At 46.6% G+C, this 20,849-nt stretch overlaps 2 protein-coding genes across 2 annotated transcripts; one reads left to right on the top strand and one right to left on the bottom strand.

The window, feature by feature from the left end:
* Positions 1–948: 948 nt before the first annotated feature.
* Positions 949–4,258, top strand: GUCA2A (guanylate cyclase activator 2A). Its single transcript, XM_067567179.1, has 3 exons — positions 949–1,020; positions 3,194–3,380; positions 3,962–4,258. The coding sequence occupies exons 1-3, from the start codon at positions 949–951 to the stop codon at positions 4,024–4,026; spliced, it is 324 nt and encodes a 107-aa protein (XP_067423280.1). The 3' UTR covers positions 4,027–4,258.
* A 5,195-nt stretch (positions 4,259–9,453) lies between these two features.
* On the bottom strand, positions 9,454–18,249 carry LOC137165621 (guanylin-like). The gene is made up of 3 exons (XM_067566931.1): positions 18,030–18,249; positions 12,893–13,082; positions 9,454–11,280 (listed from the first exon to the last, which is right to left on the bottom strand). Exons 1-3 carry the CDS (start codon positions 18,102–18,104, stop codon positions 11,213–11,215), a joined length of 333 nt encoding a protein of 110 aa, XP_067423032.1. The 5' UTR covers positions 18,105–18,249; the 3' UTR covers positions 9,454–11,212.
* Between the last annotated feature and the right edge of the window lie 2,600 nt (positions 18,250–20,849).

Genomic DNA, 20,849 nt, shown 5'->3' with positions numbered 1-20,849 from the left:
GGTGTCGTCTCATCACTGGGGTTGTTTAAGTGGCAGAACCAGTTTGGGAATATTCAGAGCGCACACTAATGATCCACGGTCAAAACAAGCAGATGAACAACTTCTCTTGTTTTAATTTAAAATTGGACGGCCGCGTTTTCAAAAGGGACTGCTGGTGCCTGGATTTAGGCACCTAAATCCATATTCAGAAAACCTGAATTTTAGAGGTGCTGAATATGTGCCTTTCCCACTGATTCCAGCACCCTGCAGGACTGGCCCTGCCATCTGCATTTCCCTAACGCAGACTTTCCCCTGCCTTCCAATCCCCCCATTCTCCTTCCTCAGCAGCTCAGTGACCCTGGTCACTGGACATGGTCCCTTAGAGTAACTGTGACTGATTTCACACGCTAAGTGATAGCCATCCAGAACACGGACTAGCACAAGGTCTAGGCACCACCACCATTCAGACCTCGTTGTGAATGATTAAGTGGGACATCAGAGATGCCGCGGTCTTGTGCTGGCCCGGGGGTGAAGTGCAGCCTCAGCATGTTTGGGACCTGATTATTCCATGTACTGAGTCCAATGAAGGCACTGAGCGTGTTCCCCACCTCCTGCAAGGCACTGAGTAGCTTACAGGCTTGGGCTGTTGGTTGCCTTTGATCTCCACCACAGCTGGGCTATCAGGCTGTCCGATGAATTAAAGCATAGACGCAAAGCAACAGATGTCAGATTTCAGACAGATTGATTACGGCTTATCGGGTGTTATCTTTTATTCGGTCTCTTTTCCACCAGGGCGTTTCAGTTGGCTCTTGGCCAAGCAGGCTGTAATTGACCCTAGCCAGTGACGTGCCTTAGTTACACAGTAACCACTGCAGCATCCTTTAAAATAAAGACACCTAGTTGTCTTCAGGTGAAAGGAAACCAGGTCCAGGTGAGAGCTGAGCGGCACTTCCCAAGACTTCTCTCACCATGAAGGCTCTTCTGACTGCAGCTCTGTGCCTGTGCGCCCTGGCAGCCTTCTCTGACTGTGTCACAGTGCAGGTAAGTGGTTTTTCATTCCTCCTGCAGCCTCATTTGCATCCCGTAGAGTTAAGCAGCAGCATCCTGCAGGAGTCTGCATTTGCGCTGAGGATCACAAACCTCACAGTCCCCTAGGAGGCATATAAGCATGACTATAGCCACAGCTTACGCATCTGAGAACTGAGGCCCAGGGAAATTAAGGTCAAGACTTTGAAACTTAGTCCTTACATCCATTTTTAGGCACTCAAAAGTGGCCTTGTTTCCATAGGCGCTGAGCACTCGGCACTCCCATTGCCTGCAGTGGGAATTACTGCAAGGCTGAACTAATCTGGACAGACTGTGGGTGAAATGCAGCCATCTGCAGAGGTAGCATAAGCCCTGTACACCAATGAAGTCCCTTAGTTTGAGAGCTTGCTCACAAACTGCTCAGAGTATGTATCACCATATATACATAGGAATCACCTCACTTTACACTGAAATGCAGCCACCTCTAGGGTGGAATGAAAAGATCCCAAGACCAGGAGAGACCATTGTGATCATCTAGTTTGACCTCTTGTATAACACAGGACACAGAGCTGTCCTGAAATAATTTCTGTCCAAACTAGAGCAGAGCTTTAAGAAAAACATCCAATCTTAGTATTAAAATGACCCGTGATGGAGAATCCACCACAATCCTGGGTCAATGGTTAGTTATGCTCGCTTAAAAATGTATGCCTGTTTCCCTTCTGAATTTGTCTAACTTCAGCTTCCAGCCATTGGAGCATGTTGTACCTTTGTCTGTTGGACTGAAGAGTCCGGTATGAAATATTTGCTCCCCGTGTAGGTACTTAGAGACTATGAACAAGTCACCCCTTAACCTTCTCTATGTTAGAACTAAATAAATCAAGCCACCTGAATCTATTACTACACTCATTTTTTTCCAGGCTTTTAATCATTCTCCTGGCCCTTCTCTGAACCCTCTCCAATGTATCAACAGCCCTTTCATAGGGCTCCACAATGAGGGAGGAACATAGTATAAACATAAAAATAGACAGATTAGATAGATACGATATACAATCGTCAGGGTTGACACACAGGCCATATATCCACGCAAGTCAGTATTGGTATATCCAGAAAAAGTAAAAGTAATTTGTGTTTATTCTGAGCGCAGGAGAGACTCAATCAGTAGAGCGATAACAATAATAAGTTATCATAACTCCATACCGTTGTTAATGCTCTGCAAACAGCAACCAGGAATTGAAGGAAAACTATTGTAAATAAATTGCAGCAGGTGGCAATCCTGAACCTGGCTTCTCCTAACGTAATGATTTACAATAACCGGTAAAGTTCAGGCTACCATGCTACTTACAGGGAGGACATAGGTCTAGTCATTAGAAAAGGGGCTCTGAGGGCAGGAGATGCTAATGCCAGCTGCTCTGCTAACTCACTCCGTGAAGCAAGGCAATCACTGGACCACCTTATGCCTCTTTCAGCCCAGCTGAAATAGCTGGTGAAGAGCATGAGCTTCTCTGCAAGCTGGAAGTGGGTGAGGTATTTGAGGAATGCTGGGAAAGGTGACGAATGCATTTGCTGGGGGAATATCACCACGTTTTCTGTCCCACCTCACCTGAGCAAATCCCCTGTGTTATCATGGATGTCTTCTCCTTCTGTGCACGGAGGAATTTCCATAACAGAACAACGCAATTCTCCACCTAATCCAGTGGCCTGAATTTAGCAGCACCCAGTGCCAGAGGAGTCAAAGACAGATTAAAGTTTAGTTCTCCAGCATGCACCAGTGTTTATCCAACTGCCCTGGAACAGTCGAGGATTTCTGTCGCTTGGGATGTTAAATCTGGGGAATGGACCAAATGGTGGAGTTACTTTTGATTTACACCAGTGTAAATGAGAGAGGAATTTGGTGCCATGTTTCAGTAGGATGGCCTCAGGGACTAGATTCTGCTGCCATTGCTTCTGCTGGGTAGTGTCCCATTCCATGAGTAGTCCCACTGAAAACAAAGGGTGTATTTGTGTGTTGAAGTACTGCCCACTGGCTATATGGAGACTTCTGCTGGGCTCTGGGCTGCTGCACTGGCTTCTACTAAGGAAGCCTTCTCGGCAGAAAGACTTGATCCGTATATAAGACTCTAGGACATTCGAACTGCTGCAGACCGATGCTGGACAGCGTGATTTTCAATGCGTGTCTCTATAATGGCAGGTGGGGGAGTTCTCATTCTCCCTGGAGTCTGTGAAGAAGCTGAAAGACCTCCTGGGTAATCCTGGGTCCAGGAATCCTGCGCTGCGCAGTGCCATCTCCGTCCCTGTGTGTGCCAACCCTGCCCTTCCCAAGGAGTTCCTGCAGCTCTGCGCCGCACCAAACGCTGACCAGATGTTTGCGACGCTAAGTAGGTGTTTACAGACAGTACCCTAGAAACCAGCCATGTTCTGTGGGGGGAGAAAATCCTGCCCTAGGCATCCCACCGCCCAGGTACTCCCCGCTCTGCTTTTTGGGTCTCTACTGCCCCTGACGCCCGCCCCAAAGGTCTAGTACGTTGTAAGCCTCAGCGCTGAACCTCATGAGGCCATCCGGTTGCCACTCCTCTGTGGGGTTGATCTCTCTCTCGCTCGCTCTCCTCCCCTGGGGAGGATTTTGCCCCTGGGGATGTTCAGTGTTGACCAGCTGGGTGGCAGCTCTTTCACGTCCTTCCCCAGTTGGTTTGTGTACATTCCCTCAGAGACTCTGTGTGGCCCGTGTCCCAGCCCTTGGCACGAAGGTGCTCTCCATGCTGGGCTGTGAGCCAGGAGCCGAGCTGGGGGTCGGAGCCAGAGCGGGACTGGGTGGCACACCCTCCCTGCCCCGGTGGGGGCTGACCCATGCCCTGCCATGCCCCCCTGAATGTTCCTCCTGCGCCCCACAGTTTGGGGATCCCTGTATTGAGGAAACGGAAAAGCCAGCCCTAACCTGACCTGTTGTCTTTGGTTTTAGGACCCATCGCTAGATCCCCCGACATCTGTGAAATTTGTGCTTTTGCTGCCTGTGCCGGCTGTTAAAGAGAGATCTTCCTTAGCCTCCGGCCCTAGGAGTCATTACGGCAGAACTGCTCCAGCTCCCTTCACTGCCCTTAAACCTCTGCTTTCTGCTGACCTGCGAAGACAAGACAGCGACACTATGACTCCCTCCATCTTCTCAACACCTCTCCCTCATGCCAGCTTCGGTACTGCCAACCCTGAACACTGAAAACTCACCAGCGAAACCCCATCCCAAAATTACAAAATAAAAAATCTGGAGCTTGGTTATTCGTCTGTTATTTTCTGAGCTTTTAGGGCACACTCAGGTCATGTTTTAAAGATTTTCTCCACTACTGTGAGGGATGGAAACTTAAGTTTGTGTTTTACGTGGATGAGTCTCACATAATCACTTGACTCCAGGAGCTGGTGCTTTAAAAATCATCAAATATCACAAAATGCACAATAAATTTACAATAGTTGGCAACAATGCGAAACCACACAAGAACCAGCATCACAGTATTCACCAGGCCTGTGCCCATTCCATAAACCCATCATTTTTTGATTAGGGACAGAAAAATCACTAATTTTCTTCAAACATACACTTTGAACTTTCATTTATTTTTAGATTTTTAGCTTAAAAATTAAACCTTCATTGAGCATTCCGAAATCTTTGGATGAGGATTTTTTCATTCCAATTTTCGGTCAAGACCAGGATGGAATCACAAAGGCTAAAATAAAATAAAAGCTGGCCTCATGAAATCTCCAGTCCATAAATCTCATTAGAAGCTGATTGATTCTGCAAGATTTTCAGGGACAGGGCCTGACCCTGCAGGTTATATCTGGAAATACTTGATCAGAATTAATTCCCAGTTTAAATGGTTCTTTCTGAGTAGAGGTGAGCAAGTAATTAAGTTTTTGGTTCAGTGGCCGAACCAAAAAGTCTAGTGTGGGTTGACCTGAAGCAGATTTTTTTTATTTGTTTGTTTTGTTTTTTCTGACTGAAAGGAAAAACAAACAAAAAAATGTTGTTGCGGGTCAAACTAAATGTTTTGTTCAACCCAAAACTATTTTTTCTCTGTTTTCAGTTGGTTTTCAAGTGATTTTTTACCTTCACATGGTGTGGGAACTATTCCAGTAATGTGAGTTGCCTTTCTCCAGCTGACTGGGGCTGTGGAGTTCTGTGCTTCAGGGTCTTTCACATTCCTAAAAGTTGGCTTAATTATTTAGGGCTTAGCCATTAGAAAGTGTATTTTTACTTGTATTTGTTGTGACCACCTCTACCTTTATTTCTTTTACTTGGCATAAGAGGGAAGGTTCCTGGATCAGAAACTGATTAAAAGGTAGGAAACAAATGGTCATCTTTCACAATGGAGAGAGGTGAACAGTTGGGGGGTTCCACAAGGATCTGAATTAGGCCAGTGCTATTCAATATATTCATAAACATTCAGGAAAAGTAAACAGAGAAATGGCAAAGTTTGTAAACCATACAAAATCATTCAAGATAGTTAAGTCCAAAGCTGATTGCAAATAGTTACAAAGGGATCTTACAACACTGGGTGACTGGGCAACAAAATGGCAGATGAAATTTAATGTTGATAAGTGCAAAGTAATGCACACTAGAAAAAATAATCCCAATTAGACATACAGAATGAGGGGGTCTAAATTACCTGTTACTACTCAAGAAAGAGATCTTGGCATCATCATGGATAGTTCTCTGAAAACATCCACTCAATGTGCAGAGGCAGTCAAAAAAGCGAAGAGAATGCTAGGAACCTTTAGAAACGGGATAGATAAGAGGACAGAAAATATCATAATGCCATGATATGAATCCATGGTACATCTACATCTTGAATACTGTACGCAGTACTGATTGCCCCATGTCAAAAAGTTATATTAGAATTGGAAAAAGTACAGAGAAGGGCAACTAAAATGATTAGGGGCATGGAACAGTTTCCATATGAGAAGATATTAAAAAGACTGGGACTGTTCAGCTTAGAAAAACCATGACTTGGGGGTGGGGGATATCAGAGAGGTCTATAAATCATGACCTGTGTGGAGAAAGTGAATAGGGAAGCGTTATTTACCCTTCCCCGTAACACAAGAAACAGGGGACACCCGATGAAATAATAGGCCAGGGGTTAAAACAAACAAAAGGCAGTATTTCTTCACAGTCAACCTGTGGACCTCGTTACCTGGGGATGTTGTGAAGGCCAAAAGTGTAACTGGATTGAAAAAAGAATCAGATAAGTTCATGGCGGATAGCTCCGTCAATGGTTATTAGACAGGATTGTCAGGGACGCAGCCCCATGCTCTGGGTGTCCTTAAATCTCTGACTGCCAGAAGCTGGGAGTGGATGACAGGCGATGGCTCACTTGATAATCACCCTGTTCTGTTCTGTTCTGTTCTGTTCAGTCCCTCTGAAGCATTTGGCACTGCCATCTGTCAGAAGACAGAAAACTGGGCCAGATGGGCCATTGATCTGATCCCCTATGGCCATTCTTATGTCCTTAACCTACATCCTTTTGGATATAAACTTGTTTTAGTTTTAATGTAAACCAGCCCAGGGCTGTGTTTGACTGGATGTCATTGTTAACGCCAGCTAATGTGGCAAGCCGTGGGTACGGCCTCTCTAAAGAACCGAACAAATCTTATTGTTCCTCAGAACTGAAATTCAGAGCTGGACGCATGCTGGGGCTGTCTTGCCAGGGATAAGCAGGGCTGGTGGAAACCGGAATGGGACTGCTGTGTGGTAGGCAGCCTGCTGGAGTCGGAGCATGGAGCCAGGGCTGCATGGCCCACAGACACTCAGATTACTGCATGTTTGTCCACTGAGCTATGAGCCGCAGTAGCCGAGTGGTTAGGGCACCAGGGTCACAGGGCAGGGGTGATATTGCCCTTCACTGCCCTGGACTGCACCCCAGCCCATTACATTGCCCTTTTCCTTTTGCTTATTAGGCTGAAAGGCACGTGCGGTGTGTTGATTTTCATTTTTACATGTGTATTTCATCTACTCCCATCCTATCTCTGTCTTTCTGTTTAAACGCGAAGCTCCTTGGGAAAGGGACTGTCTCTTGCTATTCGTTTATTCAGCACCCACCGCGCTGGGGCTGCTAGGGTCTATGTAATACAAATGAGAGCCGGCAGCATAAATCATAAACCTACAAGAATAACTCAGGTCCCCAGTGGAAGATTAATGAAGAACTGCCCCACAACAGCTACCTGGATGTATCCATAGATACTTAAGAGCCACCGCACAATTGCACATGGATTCACATGGTCCCGGTTACTGCAGTGTCCGGGCTTTGTGCCTCTCCCTGGGAGGAATGATTTAAATCAGTGCATGCCTTTAATGTAAATCACAATCACAGGATCACAATCAGCTGTGTTCTGCAAAGCAGCGGGCACACAAGGCAAACTCCAGCTGCTAAAAGAGCTGATTGCAAGAAAAAAAAACCAAAATAAATGTTGTTTCCAGAGGTGTAGAAACTATGTTGGCAGTTCTACCCTGACTACCTGCTGTTTACACTGGGGCTGGTGGGAGAAACCCAGGGCAAAGAGCGGGAGGGGGCACCTGTGGGTCTCTGTCTGTCCTTGACACCCTTGTAGGGTGTGCATTTCTTACAGGGTGCTGTCTTTTGCTGGAGTGGTCCCAGGCTGTGCACACAGGTGTCCACAGTCTGCAGCGCCAGTAGATCTTTTGTTAGCAAGCCAGGCCTAAAAGTGAAAATGTCACATTGAACAAGCACATTCTCTGGTTATGCAGAATTACAAATACAGATACCAAGGGACTTCTGGCTGGCATTCAGTGAACACAGCCCCTCGAGCAGGGAGAAGGGAGGCATCTATGCTGCCACACCGCTATTTATGGTCTCTTTCTCTTTATTGACTCTCAAAATTTGAGAACATGGAAGAGACAGAGCAAAAAGGATTGTGTAACACATCCTCTGCATTTGAAATGCAAACCTGAATTTCATATGCAGTAGCATAAAAACATAGAAGCCTTCCCAAACACACTGTCCACAAATAAACAACAAACATCCTTTCACTTTAAAACTGGTGCAACCTTGCAGTCTGTGCCTCTGGCTTTCTGCCATCCTCAGGCCCTTTCTCCTTCCATCAAAATTATACAAGCCATGGCCTGGGGGCTGTGTTGCAGAAACTCCAATTCTATTTTCCATCTCTGTCCTGGATGTTTATGTCCCCCCACCATGACCTCTCTCTAAATGCAGGTTCAAACTCCTGATTCAGGGTATGGCTTCACTGACAGCAGCAATTTCGCTGCCGTCAGATTGATTCTTCCAGATCTCTTGAGCATAAGTAGAGACCCACTCAATCGATCTGGAAATCGACTTAATAAATCCACCCCTGGGAAAAGAGTAATGCTGCATGGATGGGAAGGCATTTCCCGTCAGCGCAGACAGCATGCTAAACAGAATTTAGGAAGTCAACAGAAGATACACAAGCTACTCTATGTAGCTTGCATATCTCCCATCGACTGCCACCGAATTTGCCGGTAAGTGTAGACCAGGCCGCAGACAATATCAGGAATGACTATATCATTTTGCATTTTTTCAGGAAGCCAGAGACGTCTTTTCCAGATGCATTATTTGCATCACTTCAAGCAATCATCTTGAATTTGTTCAGCTGCAAGTGGTACCCTTCCCCAACCTAAATCTCAGTTACCTTTTCTCCCCCCGAACCTCTGCATACCCTGGTTTCAGGTTGATTTTGTGTTACTCCAATATGAGCAAAGCCAGCAAGTATTGGAAATTTGATAGGAAAGCAAAGAGTTAACAGATTTCCCTTCAAAATTCCAGACCAAATAAGCTTCTAAATTTCCTAGTTATCCAAACCCCAACTACCCAAGGTTCTAGATAGGGTGACTAGCTAGCAAATGTGAAAAATCAGGACGGGGTGAGGGGGAAATAGGGTACCTATATAAGAAAAAGCCCCAAATATCAGGACTGTTCCTATAAAATTGGGACATCTGGTCACCCTAGTTCCAGACCACCCAGGTGTTACCCATTGCCAACCAGAATAGGGTGTGAATGACCAGTGGCATAGAGATGTCACAGAGAGAAACCAGAGTCATGAAAAATTTAATGAAGGAGAAACTGAAACCCAGCGTGGACGCCTGTGAATACAAGAAGTGCTCGGATCTTCCTTCAACTGAGACTCCGCAAACCATAAAGTGTGCAAATCAGCAAGACGTAAATATCCAGGGCCAGAAAAGGGAAAGTTGGGTTTTATTTTCCATGCAAACAAATTAGGTTACCTTGATTTGCCTAATTCCACACACTGTGAGAGAGACACTGACTTGACTGTCTGTGCTTTGCTGAGAGGGTACACTGGAGCCAGACTTGGATACTTATACTTATTCCAAAATGCCAGCCGTTAACTATAATGTTAGTTTCAGCAGAAACATCACAGTTACTGTGTGCAGGAAAGGGTGCCCATTTTCTGTTATGAACCGGGAACCAAAGGCCCACTTAACGAGAAAGAATATTTACTTAAATAAAAACGCAGAACATTCTTAGTTGTCTTTATTTACTTACTTATTTTGAACTATAATGTTTCTTTACATCTTTTTCTGTGAGTGGGAAATAACTTGATGATACACAGTACATGGTAACAGAATGAGACTTTCTTTCTAGCCATGCTAATCTGAACAAAATACAACTAGTAGTAACAATTTTAAATAATGCAACTGAAGGACGGGTATAACTGCATTACCGTATACAGGAGCTACCTCTATAAAAAATGATTGAGAATAAAAAGTACTGTGCTCAAAACCGAACGGGGTGACAACTAGGGATGTAAAAGGTTAACCCTTTAAACAGATTTTAAATTAAACTAATTTTTGCATCCCTAGTGACAACTGGCAAGGATGTGTGTTGTACTCCGTAAATGCAGAAATGCTGTCTTTTCTCAGGCATATTTCAACTGCAATTTCACTACAATAGCTGGACTGTGTGAAATATGAACGTGTACCTGCTTGTTGCAGTGTTTGGAGTAAATGCACTAAAGCATCACTACCGAGTTATTACTAAATAGTCAGTGAGCGTGCAGAAGAGCTGCAAACTCAAACTAAAAAAAACTAAATCTAAGGCTCACAAGCCTCAGATGACAGAAAACACACCTATCCCTGGATGAAATGGTATAGTTTTTTTTATAAACACATCCATATCACAGACCTCCATGCACCTGCGCATACGTGTAACACCTAGGAAGGCATATGCATGCAACAATCACAATCACATGCAGAAATCTTTCACTACACTGACATAATTTAAGCATTAAAGAAACTCATAAGTGCAAAGATAGGAGTGGTCTGAGAAGCCTAGCAACTAACCATCAACGTGCACAGACCCCCATCGGGTTATAGAAAGGTCTGCCTTGAGTAGCCTCTTGCATTAATAGAGAAACAGATACAACAAAGAGAGGGAAATGTCCTGGAACCTGGGATTCCCATAGCCCACGCCCAGAAACAATGAGAGCGGCTTGCCTCTAAACTCGGGGGCCAAGCACTGTCAAGCAAAGAAAGCGCTGAGTTTGCCCTGGCAGGGAGAAGTAAGCCGCCTTGAAGATGATAGATCTTCAGTGCTCTGCCGCACAGCACTTGTGCAAAGGAATTAATCATTGCTGGGGTCAAGCCACAGAGTCCTTCTGGGAAAATACCCTTGGTGAAAAAAGTATTGGGAGATGAGATGGGGTGGGGTGGGGTGGGGTGGTTGGAGGAGGTTTGCAAAGGCAGGCAGGCCAGGTGGTTAGTTAATGATTGCTGCTGACTGGAATCCCTTTCGAGAAGCCCTGTGCATGACATCACCAGGCCACATTAAGATAACTAGACTGGTCATTGAATCAATCCTGTCCTTAGCCCCCCGACCACTATTAAACTGGACTGCGCCAGTGCTAACCCCATCAGGGCACACAGGTTGTGCCAATAGAATTGTCTCTGTGCTGCTAGATCTACTCGTGCAGGTGAAGACCATCACACACCGATTTAGACCTAAAATGGTTTTACAGCAGACTCTACAACTCCCCAAACCTCCCACCCATCCTAACAAAGCTTTGTGGAAAGTGAAGCGGGGACCCTGGCTTGGGAGTTGGGAAGAGATCTTGTTCACAACGTTTCGAAGAGAATAGCTTTGCCGGGCAAACTATGCTGCAGGAGAAATGCCAAGATTGCAGGGCTTGGCTGGCCTCATATACATGGTTTCATCCTTCTTCAGCGACAGCCAGCACAGGCCGCGTTGGCGCAGATTTCACATATATCCATGTCTTGGACAGCCAGGTCTGTTCAGGAAGAAAAGAGAGTATTTCAATGATCCTGTCAGGGCATTTCTGTAGGGGAACTGAGCAAGCACATCAGGGGACATGAAGACTGCTACTCACTGCTGCTTTGGGATCTTTATCAAAATAACTGAACAAAATAACAAGGAAAACTGCACCTAAAGTCTTAGCTCAAGAGTGAAATCTTTCACCAATGCACTGGAGAAAACAGTGCAGAGGAAACAGGCATTCAGTGATTGAACCAGGAACATTAGTAGCACAGAACTGTGCTGTACAGAATCTAGATTCATAGATTTAACCTGTGGGACTTCTTGCCAGAGGATGTTGAGAAGGCCAGGACTACAACAGATTTCAAAAAAGAACTAGATAAGTTCATGGAGGATAGGTCCATCAATGGCTATTAGCCAGGATAGGCAGATATTGCTGTTTGCCAGAGGCTGGGAATGGCCAGAGGGTTGGATCACTAGATGGTGACCTGGTCTGTTCATTCCCTCTGAAGCACCTGGCATTGGCCACTGTCAGAAGACAGGATACTGGGCTAGATGGACCATGGGTCTGACCCAGTATGGCCGTTCTTATGTTCTTATGATCCATCAAATTAAGACCAGAAGGGACCATGAGACCATCTAGCCTGACCTCCAGTATATTACAGGACATTACATTTCACCCAGTTATCCATGTATTGAGCCCACTAACTTGTGTTTCACTAAAGCATCTTCCAGAAAAACATTCAGACTCAATGTGAAGCCAGCAAGAGATGGAGAATCCATCACTCCCCTCGGCAGTTCCTTCCAGCGGTTGATCACCCTCACTGTTAAACATCTGTGCCTTATTTCTAATCTGCATGTGTCTGGTTTCAGCTTCCAGCCCTCAGTTCGTGTTCTGCCTTTCTCCACTAGATTGAAGAGCCCATTTCTACCTGGTGCGTGTGCCAACAGCTGCTCCGTTTTCACAGGCCAGAGTCTGGATTTGATGACATCCAGGAAACACTGGACTGAGGGGCTAGTTGGGATGGTGCTTATCAGGGAAGGACCATTCACCACTTTCCTGCTCTAGTGAGTTGTGTTCTTGTTTAATTTTTTTCCTACAGTGCTCAGAGAACAAATGAACACAATTAAATAACAGCCATTCTAGTGTTTTGTGTAAGAATCACTGTGTGAATTGTCTGCCCTGGGCTATGCAGGAGGTCAGACTAGATCATCACAATGGTTCCTTCTGGCTTTAATCTCAACTAAGTCGTAGCAAGAACAATTACTCTGGGGCGGCTTTGCCATGGTTACTTCAGCCTGACCCCGGTACCTCCTGCATAAGCAGGTTTCACTACAGAGATCTCTGTGCTAGCTAGAGTTCATCTCAACACTACTCCAGCCGCCACAGGGAGTTTTGTAGGACTGCTGCTGTGGAAAGCCGAAGGCTACACGAGTCCTACGTGTTTATCCATGGTAACTGGAAGGGTCAGGGTTAGGAGCTCTGACTGAGATAGGAGCAGCTTGAGAGCCTGGGGGGGAGCAGGGCAGGAATTCTATTTCTTGTGGCTGCATCTCTCTAACGTTTGAGATGGAAGGGTCTCGGCTCTGGAGGCAAAATGGGAAGCTTGAGAATATGCACTACGTACTCAGCCTGTTAAAAATGAGGGGTGCATCTTCCCTTTGACACACAGGCTGAAATTCTTCGGGAAGCTCTGCGTTTGCACACACAGGAGCGACACGTGGCCTGGCCCTCATATAGGGACTGGTTCTTGCGTCCACATCCAGAAGTTCCTTCAGCTTCTTCACAGACTCTAGAGTGAATGAGAATTCCCCGTCCTGTTTAGAGAGAACCAAAGCAATATGTCAGGAAAGGAGTCGTTACACAGATCCCGCTCACGTCACCAGTTATGCCAAATACATGCACGTTGCATGCCAGTGGGAAAAGATGGTGCCCACCGTTGGGCAGCACTCACTGTGGCCCAATTGTCAGTCCAATCAGCTAGACACAGGCTTTTCTACCCATCACACAGCTGCATACCTATTGCACTCACCCCTGCCGGAGCCTCCAGCTAAAAGTCTTATCTGCACTGGAGGGTGCCTAGAGAATGAAGAATTTCACCCCTGCGTGAGGACCTCAGAAGGATCCTTTGTTTTGCTGTGGTCCAAAGAGAGTTCTCTGTGTTTATCCCTTTATGTCAGTGGTCCCCAAACTTTTCCTTCCATGCCCCTCACCTTACCAGTAATGGAATCTGTCCATGTCCCCACCCCCATTACTGCTCAGCCAAAGCTTCCTCAGCAGAGGAGCTTGAACTGAAGGCAGAGCTGGGCTGGGGCAGAGTGGAGCTGTGGCCGGGGCTGGAGCAGGGGCCGGGGGCCGGGGGCCAGGGTGGAGCTGGGTGGCACTTCCTCCCCACCCTCCCAGGGGCTGGGCCAGGCCCCACTCTGCACCCCTCTAGGGGAGTATGCCCCACAGTTTGGGGACCACCGCTTTATGTGAAAGTTGACCCAGGCCCCCAGTGTTGACTGCTGTTTCTACTGGAATTACCTGGTCTTGGGGCCAGCATCAGACGGTGCTCAACAGATAGGCAACACCCCTGTATTTGCAGTCCAGTGGGAGAGGGATGGGTGTGCAGGAGGGACTAGACTAGGGGAAGCAGGCGGGCTTGTAGGAATTCAGCTGCCAGAACTAACAGGGCCACTTTCAGTTTAGTCTGACCTCCAGTCACAAGAAGTTCAAGGGCATTGAGTTATAGGGCTGTTGTTAGTGAGCGGGACTTCCGTTAATTACTGAGCGGTTCCTTGAACGCGGGTCTTAGTCCTGGCAATAAGCAGGAGAAAGGGGGCAGCCTCACAGCAGCATGTGAATGGCCCCGTGCCCAAGAGTGAGGAGGTGATGCTCATGAGGGGCCATTTGGGCCTGCCTCAGCAAAGGAGGAAGGTGTGAGTGGAGGGCGACAGAACCTCACCCCAAGCTCAGCTGCCATCATCGCCTCACCCATACTCATGTAGGCCACACGTTCACAGTCAGGCACCTAGACCCAAATCTGGCCACCTAAAGAAGTGGCCCAGTTTCCAGAGGGGCTGAGTACCCACAAATCCCATTAGGAGGAAATCGGAGCTGCAGGTTCTTAGCACCTTTGTAAATCAGGCCACCTTAAATATGGCTTGAGGTCGCTAACTCTAGACACCCACGTTTGAAAATGCGTCACCTAATGGATGACCAGAACCTGACCTAGAACAATGAGAGGTATTTTAAGGGTGACTTTTAGGATTTCGTTTGTCTGGTGCATTGGCTGGGGCATTAACCAGTGGCAAGCAGCAGCATAATCCAGTGAAGGTGAGACCTACGTAGCGGGTGGACCCTGAATATTTCACTGCCAACAGTTGCTTCATTGGTACATTAGATGAAGACCTCTGCCATGCAATTGTATTGAAATGGCAGCTCTGGACTGCTAAGCCTCAGACAGATACAGCACGCAAGGAAACAAAAAGCCAGAGGATTAGAACAGGAGAGGAAAAGCCATTACAGGAACCCTGAATTTTTCAGAACTACAAGTTCTCCCACAGGGCTGCAGGCAGCTGGTGATGAATGATTCAGGAGGCGAGTTCACTTAGTGCTGTTCATTGGCCAGCAGAGCTCATCACACCAGCGTTGGCTCATTTGCAGCTCCTTATACATCAATCTTTAGGAAACTATACCAGTGGCACCTTAGCCAAGCAACTCCTTAGCGCTCATTCATTGAGGATGCTCAATTACAGGCCATAGAGATGGACAAGATCTCCCAGCATCATGTAACATCCGGTCTATCTCCCAGGATACAGAACAGTGTATTTTCTATTCATTTGCCCTGTGATCTAACGTAATCAAGCAATGGGGTTTCTACCCCCTTTTTGGAAGCCCATTCATCATCTTGCTTAATCTACTGCCAAGTGATTCATCTCACTGTCAGGAGATTCTTTCTGAAGCCCAGTCTAAGCTTTCCAGTATTTAATTTCATTTGGAGCTGAATGGATGCTTCACGGCGGCTCACCTCTTCACCAAATCTCACCTCTTTCTCTATTTCCAAGTAGTCTGTGAGCAGTTTATGAGTTTCTCAAATAAAATTGTCATTCAAGGTTATTTGCTAAAGAATGTCTACAAATAAATCTGGTTTATTGACAAGAAGATTATTAGAAATTCAAAATGTGAACAGCATTGCTTAGTTTTAATTGGACACATATGTCTGATGGCCTGGTTTCTGTTCCCTTAGTGGATGTGTGTCTCTTTTAGAATTAGATTTCTGGGGTGTGTATTCAGGCATAGAAGTTCAGAATTTACTATCCATTAATTTATTCTAAAATTCCCTCAAAATCCTCTCTTTCCATGAATGTTCTTGGTATTACACTCATTTGCTAGAGTATTTGTGGAAAGTGAACATTAAAAGGGTTGAATACTTCATTTTCATCCCAACGCACCTAGCTATAGCCTCAGACACCTGGGCTTTAATAATGTGAGACAAATGATAAAAAGGAAGAGATACAATAACTACAGCTCAAGAAGAGAATGACAGAGGTGAATTGGGGTAGATTTCAGTAACCTCATTTCTAGGATTCACTATATGTGATGTCAATAATTAGTGGGAATGAAAGTTGGGAACATGGAAGATCTCTGGAGAGAAGAAAAGGACTGGGATCCAAACAAGGTGATGCCCCCAGAAAGGCAGAGGTATGAAGAGGTGCCCAGCTACTCCAGCACACCTGAAGAGAAGCAACAGATCAGAAAAGAAAAGAAGACAACGAACCAGGAACGTTCAGCACCAGGCTGTGCAGTATATACATTAAATATGTGATAAGAATAGTAAATAAACATGCAATAAAGACAAATATTTCCATCAAGGGAACCCTAAAGACCAAGTGGACTGGCGCTAAAGTCACAAAAACACCCTCCCCCGCCCCCCGTACGATGAAAGGACTGGGACAGTGGTGAACAGTAATCCCAGCGAGATGTCCAGAAGATACAAAGTAATGGAAACAAGCGACCCAGATCTTGGGGCCTGCTCCATATGATAAATGCAGAGTGCAGCACCTGAGCGACTAGCCCCTGCCTTGCCGACACGACAGAACGTCTGTCCCCAGGCTGCAGAGCTGTCGGATTTTATCATGGAAGTTGAAACACTTATTTTCAAATCATTTCTCCATTTACACTCCACAGAACGCACATGCCTACCAAAGCATTTTTTATGCATCTCTGCAATGTGCCATCAAGATCGGTGCCATATGGAAGGTACTTTGTTTACCATACACAATCCTTGAGAGCATATTGCAACGTCACATGGAGATCAGTCACCATCCTGCCGAAGGTGCTTCCTTAGCCATGTGTCTTCTATGACATATGGAATGGAAACAGTCAGAAGGATTCCACAGACTAGCAGGCTGGTTTTCTGCCTTGAGAAATCCGTTTAAATCTGGGGAACCTGACCTGGCCCTTGTGAGAGGGCTAGAATCATATTCACAAGTGAATCACACAAGCCTCTGGTCTCACGAGTGGCAGGGTGAACTCAAAACCAGGGACTGTCAAGACGAAATGCAAACTGACTTAACATTCTCTACAGCCACTGGGAATAGCCCTTCCCCAGGAAACTGGGCTCAAAGTGCAAGTAGCTGGAAGCTTAGAGCTGAGTTTCCTACACCCCTGCGTGCGTGCATGCGTGCGTGCGTGTTTGCACACACACACATGCAGTCTTGAGAATGCATTTGGTTTGGTACTGGCAGTAGAGTAAGAAGAGAGAACTAGTGGTAAATAGCATATTAAAGATACTAGAAAAGGCAAAACCAATTTTTCCAATTAGCTGTGGCTTTCTGTTGCATAAAAGAAGCCATTGCTGCAGCCGCAAGGCAGATGGGAAGAGCTGGAGATTTTTTTCCTTTCACAGAAAACCATCTGTTCCCACCCACAGTCACTGGGCTCAGGAACAGCTTGGGAGAAAAGGAAGAGGTGACCTCACAATCAGCAGCGTCCTGCCCCAGAAGAGGAAATGAAGAGTAAAGCAAAGCTGAGATACTGTACCTACCCCATCATTCCCAGCAAACCTGCCCTACACACAGAGACTTGATTAATAGCTGACAATAGTATATAGCTTGCCACTCTAAATTGCAATGACATTGAATTATCACACACTTTGGGCCACATCTGCAAAACAACACAGCACCCAAGAACTCCCATTGTTCTCATAGGACCCAATAATGGGTGCTGAGCACTGTTGATAATCTGGCCTTATTTACCATCCCCCTTTTGATCTAATACCTTTAGGTCCATTTTTTATTCCCTGTGTGAGATCTGTGCAGGCTCCATCACATAAATGAGTGGATTATTTGCAGGGGGAACATCTGCGCAAAAGCAGATCAGCCACACGGACCACAAATAATTTAGCCCCTTCTGTAAAATAGGAGACATCCCTTGTTAATGTGTCTGGAGGTGCCTGGCAGCAGGCACATGCCAGGTCACCAGCAGGCATGCAGTTGGCACTTACAGCACAGAGCATCTTTCACTGGAGGACTCCAAAGCAGTGGTGCAAACAATCAAGTCACAGAGGCAGGTTATAAATACAAACCCCGTTCTACTGACAGATAAACGGAGGCACCGAGAAGTGAAGTCACACACCATGCCAGCGGCAAGGTGAGGTTTGGAGCCCATGAGGCCATTTGATAATCCCCGGTTCTAACCATGCTCTCTTGCATCACAGTCACACCTTGTTGAATCTGTAACAATAAAAGATCATAGGGTCTGAGAGCCCGGGATCTCACCTGGACATAGACAGGCTGGGAGCTGTGCACCAATATCAGAAGCATAACAGTTACTGGGAAAATGACACCTTTCATGGCACCGGCAGGTACTACTCCCTTTCCTTCTCTAGAGGACTAGTTCTTCTGTCTTGATTTTAGTGCTTCGTTTTCGTTTTCCTGTGTCTCTCTGGCTCCTTTTCTCTCTCCTCTCTGCTCCTTTGGACTCTGAGTACTCGGTTCTTCTAGCAGTCAGGCCTGTTTCTTCTCAAAGTGAAGGGAAGCTTTATAACGCCTTCACGCAACATTTACCTGGTAATTCATTAATCCAGCCATAGATTGAGCAAATTTATTGCCATCTAATAAACGCTGAATGGACTAATAATTAACTACTTATCAACTGAGCATGTCAGCCCCACCCTTGCAGGCCCCAATGTTTCAGAGTCTCGTCAGGCCTGGGAAAGTGGCCATAACACAAAGAACCATAAAATTCTTGCCTATAATAAATGGCAGTGGACGTGCCGAATTCCACACGCTGTCTGAAACCATGTCCGCCCAGGTGGTGTGTCCTTAATTGCCCAGCCCGCTCATTTGTGCACAGTGTTCTGAGAGTGAAAGAGGATTGGAAAGAGATAAGAGGCAATTGGCCACTTGAAGCAACTGCTGGTCACTTGACTCCCTCCTGAAAGTCCAGTGAGCAAAGAATGCAGTGACGGAGCTGGGGGAGTGGAATGTGCTCAGGATGCATGGTGCCTGCAGTGGGTGGATGAGTGAGTTTCTCTTGCTGCTGCTGCTGTTTGAAGCACCTTACTAGACTGTTCCCACATGCACCAGGCAGCCTGGCCCCAGAGCCACTGCCTGCACAAGTCCTTCATCTGGAGAGAAACTGTGATAGTCACAGCTCTGAACGGCCCACAGAACTGGAATGGAGGTAGAGTCATTGTACTTTGATTTCCTTATTCTTCTTCTGCATAGGGTAGAGCCTAGACGTCCCAGTGGCTTAATTGTCATTAAACGTAATCACCAATGCAATACTGACACTTTTTTGGACGCTCCGTCTTACTGACAGGCACAGTGCAGTCAAAGAGATGGCTGAGCTTCAATATGTGTGACTCAGTTTGGGGAAACGTCTACGTGGACCACATCCAAATCCATCTGTGCCCCTTTGATCTGGAAATGGGGTGAGACAGTGGACGGGAACAGGCCTGCCCCATGAGATCTGCAGCCAGAAGTCAGGCATTAATTAGCTGAATGTATTCAAATCTCAAGAATGATTTGTGTTGGGCAGAAGTGTGAGCTAGTTCTCATATCCCAATCCACCCATTACAATGAAAACTGCAGTGCTGGCTTGGGCTGCATACCAGAGAGTAAAGTAGCCCAGAAGCTCCCAGGCAGTGGGACGCCATGAATGCAAAGGGATTGCGCAGGAATTTCTCAGTCCTCCCCAGTGACAAGTTCACGGCAAGACTCCTTCCACCCCCTGTGGCTGGCCAGCAGGTTCTCCTGCTGCAGACAGACAAACTACACAATCCCCACAAAGTGAGCATCCCCATCAGGATCCAGCCGGTTCCTTTTGGGAGGAAGATCACCCTGGGCCCTTCCCAACACGACAAGTAAAGTCCCCTGTATCAAGATTGTCAGCCCCCATCAATCACACGTGATTGCTATTATTACTATGGCACCAGAAGCCCCCGTCCCAGGCCAGGCCCCGTTGGTGCTGTGCACACACAGAACAAAAGGACAGGCCCTGCCCCAAGAGCTGACATTCTGCATATAAGGCAGATGGACTCAGGCAGATTGAGGGGGGAGGACAAGGAGACAGGGAAGCAATGCTGGTCAGCGTAGTGGCCGGGGGTCCCAGCATATCAGCAGCCTAGTCACTGTCGAGCTTCTGTGTAGGCTCCAGACAAAGCAGCATTTTGTGCAGGTTCTGTAAGAAGCTAATGAGCTCATTTGGCGGATGTGTCTGGGGAGCACGAGGGGCATAGGGACGGGCAAAGCTCCTTCCCCTGATGGTTTCATTTCCCTGTCCATGTGTTTGCTAAAAGAGATTTGCCATACAACGGTGATGGATGGCGCAGGCACCGCTCTCCTCCCCACTATGGAGCTCCCAAAGGAACAGCATGGGAATCAGAGGTCCCAGGGCCTTCAGCTCTGTATTTCCAGTGAGAGATTTGCAGGGTGTTAATGTCCAGGATGTCACTGAAATGCCTAGGCAAGAGGCAGGGTGGTTGAGGAACCCATCTCAGGGCTGTGAGAGCAGAACCCAAGCGCCAGCCCCAGCAAGAACATCTACCCAGCTACTTTTAGTCCTCTGGTGTGAGCCCAAGTCAGTTGACCCAGGGTCTGAGACGTGCTGCTGCAGGTTTCTTCTGCAGTGTAGATGTACCCCATGACTCACTCCAGGTCTGTCCCAGTGTGTCCTGTCTACTCTGAGCGCATTCCCACTCCCCCCCCCCTTGTGCTATGTTCCCTAGATCAGTGTTTCTTAACCCTTTAAGTAGAAAGTACCCCCTAACTTCTGAATATTTTAATAAGTACCCAACACTCAATTTTCCACTCTGAGAAATACAATCCTTTTCCCTTTACCGCTGGACGACTGTATTTCTCGTAAAGCAGGAGAGTTCTGAGTTCTGCAATGCACAACTCTGACCCATCACTAGTAATAGTTACAGGGGAATCCTAAAGTGCTTTCCAGTTGTTGGGCTGAATGCTGCTCTCGCTTACACACATGCAACCCCTTCGGTCAGAATTTGCAGCCACTTCACCCACCCTTGTCACCTCGGGTGGAATACTGTCTAACAAAGCACTGCAACAGCATACAGCAGGCTTTTGGGGGGAGAA

Source organism: Emydura macquarii, unplaced genomic scaffold (genome assembly GCF_026122565.2).
Source record: "Emydura macquarii macquarii isolate MOO-44397 ecotype Brisbane River unplaced genomic scaffold, CSIRO-AGI_Emac_v2 contig_2768, whole genome shotgun sequence".
NCBI lineage: Eukaryota > Metazoa > Chordata > Testudines > Chelidae > Emydura > Emydura macquarii.
The sequence above is the reverse complement of the archived record's forward strand: the minus strand, read 5'-3'. Positions and strand labels throughout refer to the sequence as shown.

What these genes read in the sequence shown, in the direction of transcription:
- GUCA2A (XM_067567179.1), top strand. Translation starts at nt 949, where the DNA reads ATGAAGGCTCTTCTGACTGCAGCTCTGTGCCTGTGCGCCCTGGCAGCC. An exon ending in CTGACTGTGTCACAGTGCAG is followed by an intron (nt 1,021 to 3,193) that starts GTAAGTGGTTTT and finishes CTATAATGGCAG; the next exon opens with GTGGGGGAGTTCTCATTCTC. An exon ending in CCAGATGTTTGCGACGCTAA is followed by an intron (nt 3,381 to 3,961) that starts GTAGGTGTTTAC and finishes CTTTGGTTTTAG; the next exon opens with GACCCATCGCTAGATCCCCC.
- LOC137165621 (XM_067566931.1), bottom strand. Translation starts at nt 18,104, where the DNA reads ATGAAAGGTGTCATTTTCCCAGTAACTGTTATGCTTCTGATATTGGTG. An exon ending in CCCAGCCTGTCTATGTCCAG is followed by an intron (nt 13,083 to 18,029) that starts GTGAGATCCCGG and finishes CTCTCTAAACAG; the next exon opens with GACGGGGAATTCTCATTCAC. An exon ending in CCTCATTTTTAACAGGCTGA is followed by an intron (nt 11,281 to 12,892) that starts GTACGTAGTGCA and finishes CTTCCTGAACAG; the next exon opens with ACCTGGCTGTCCAAGACATG.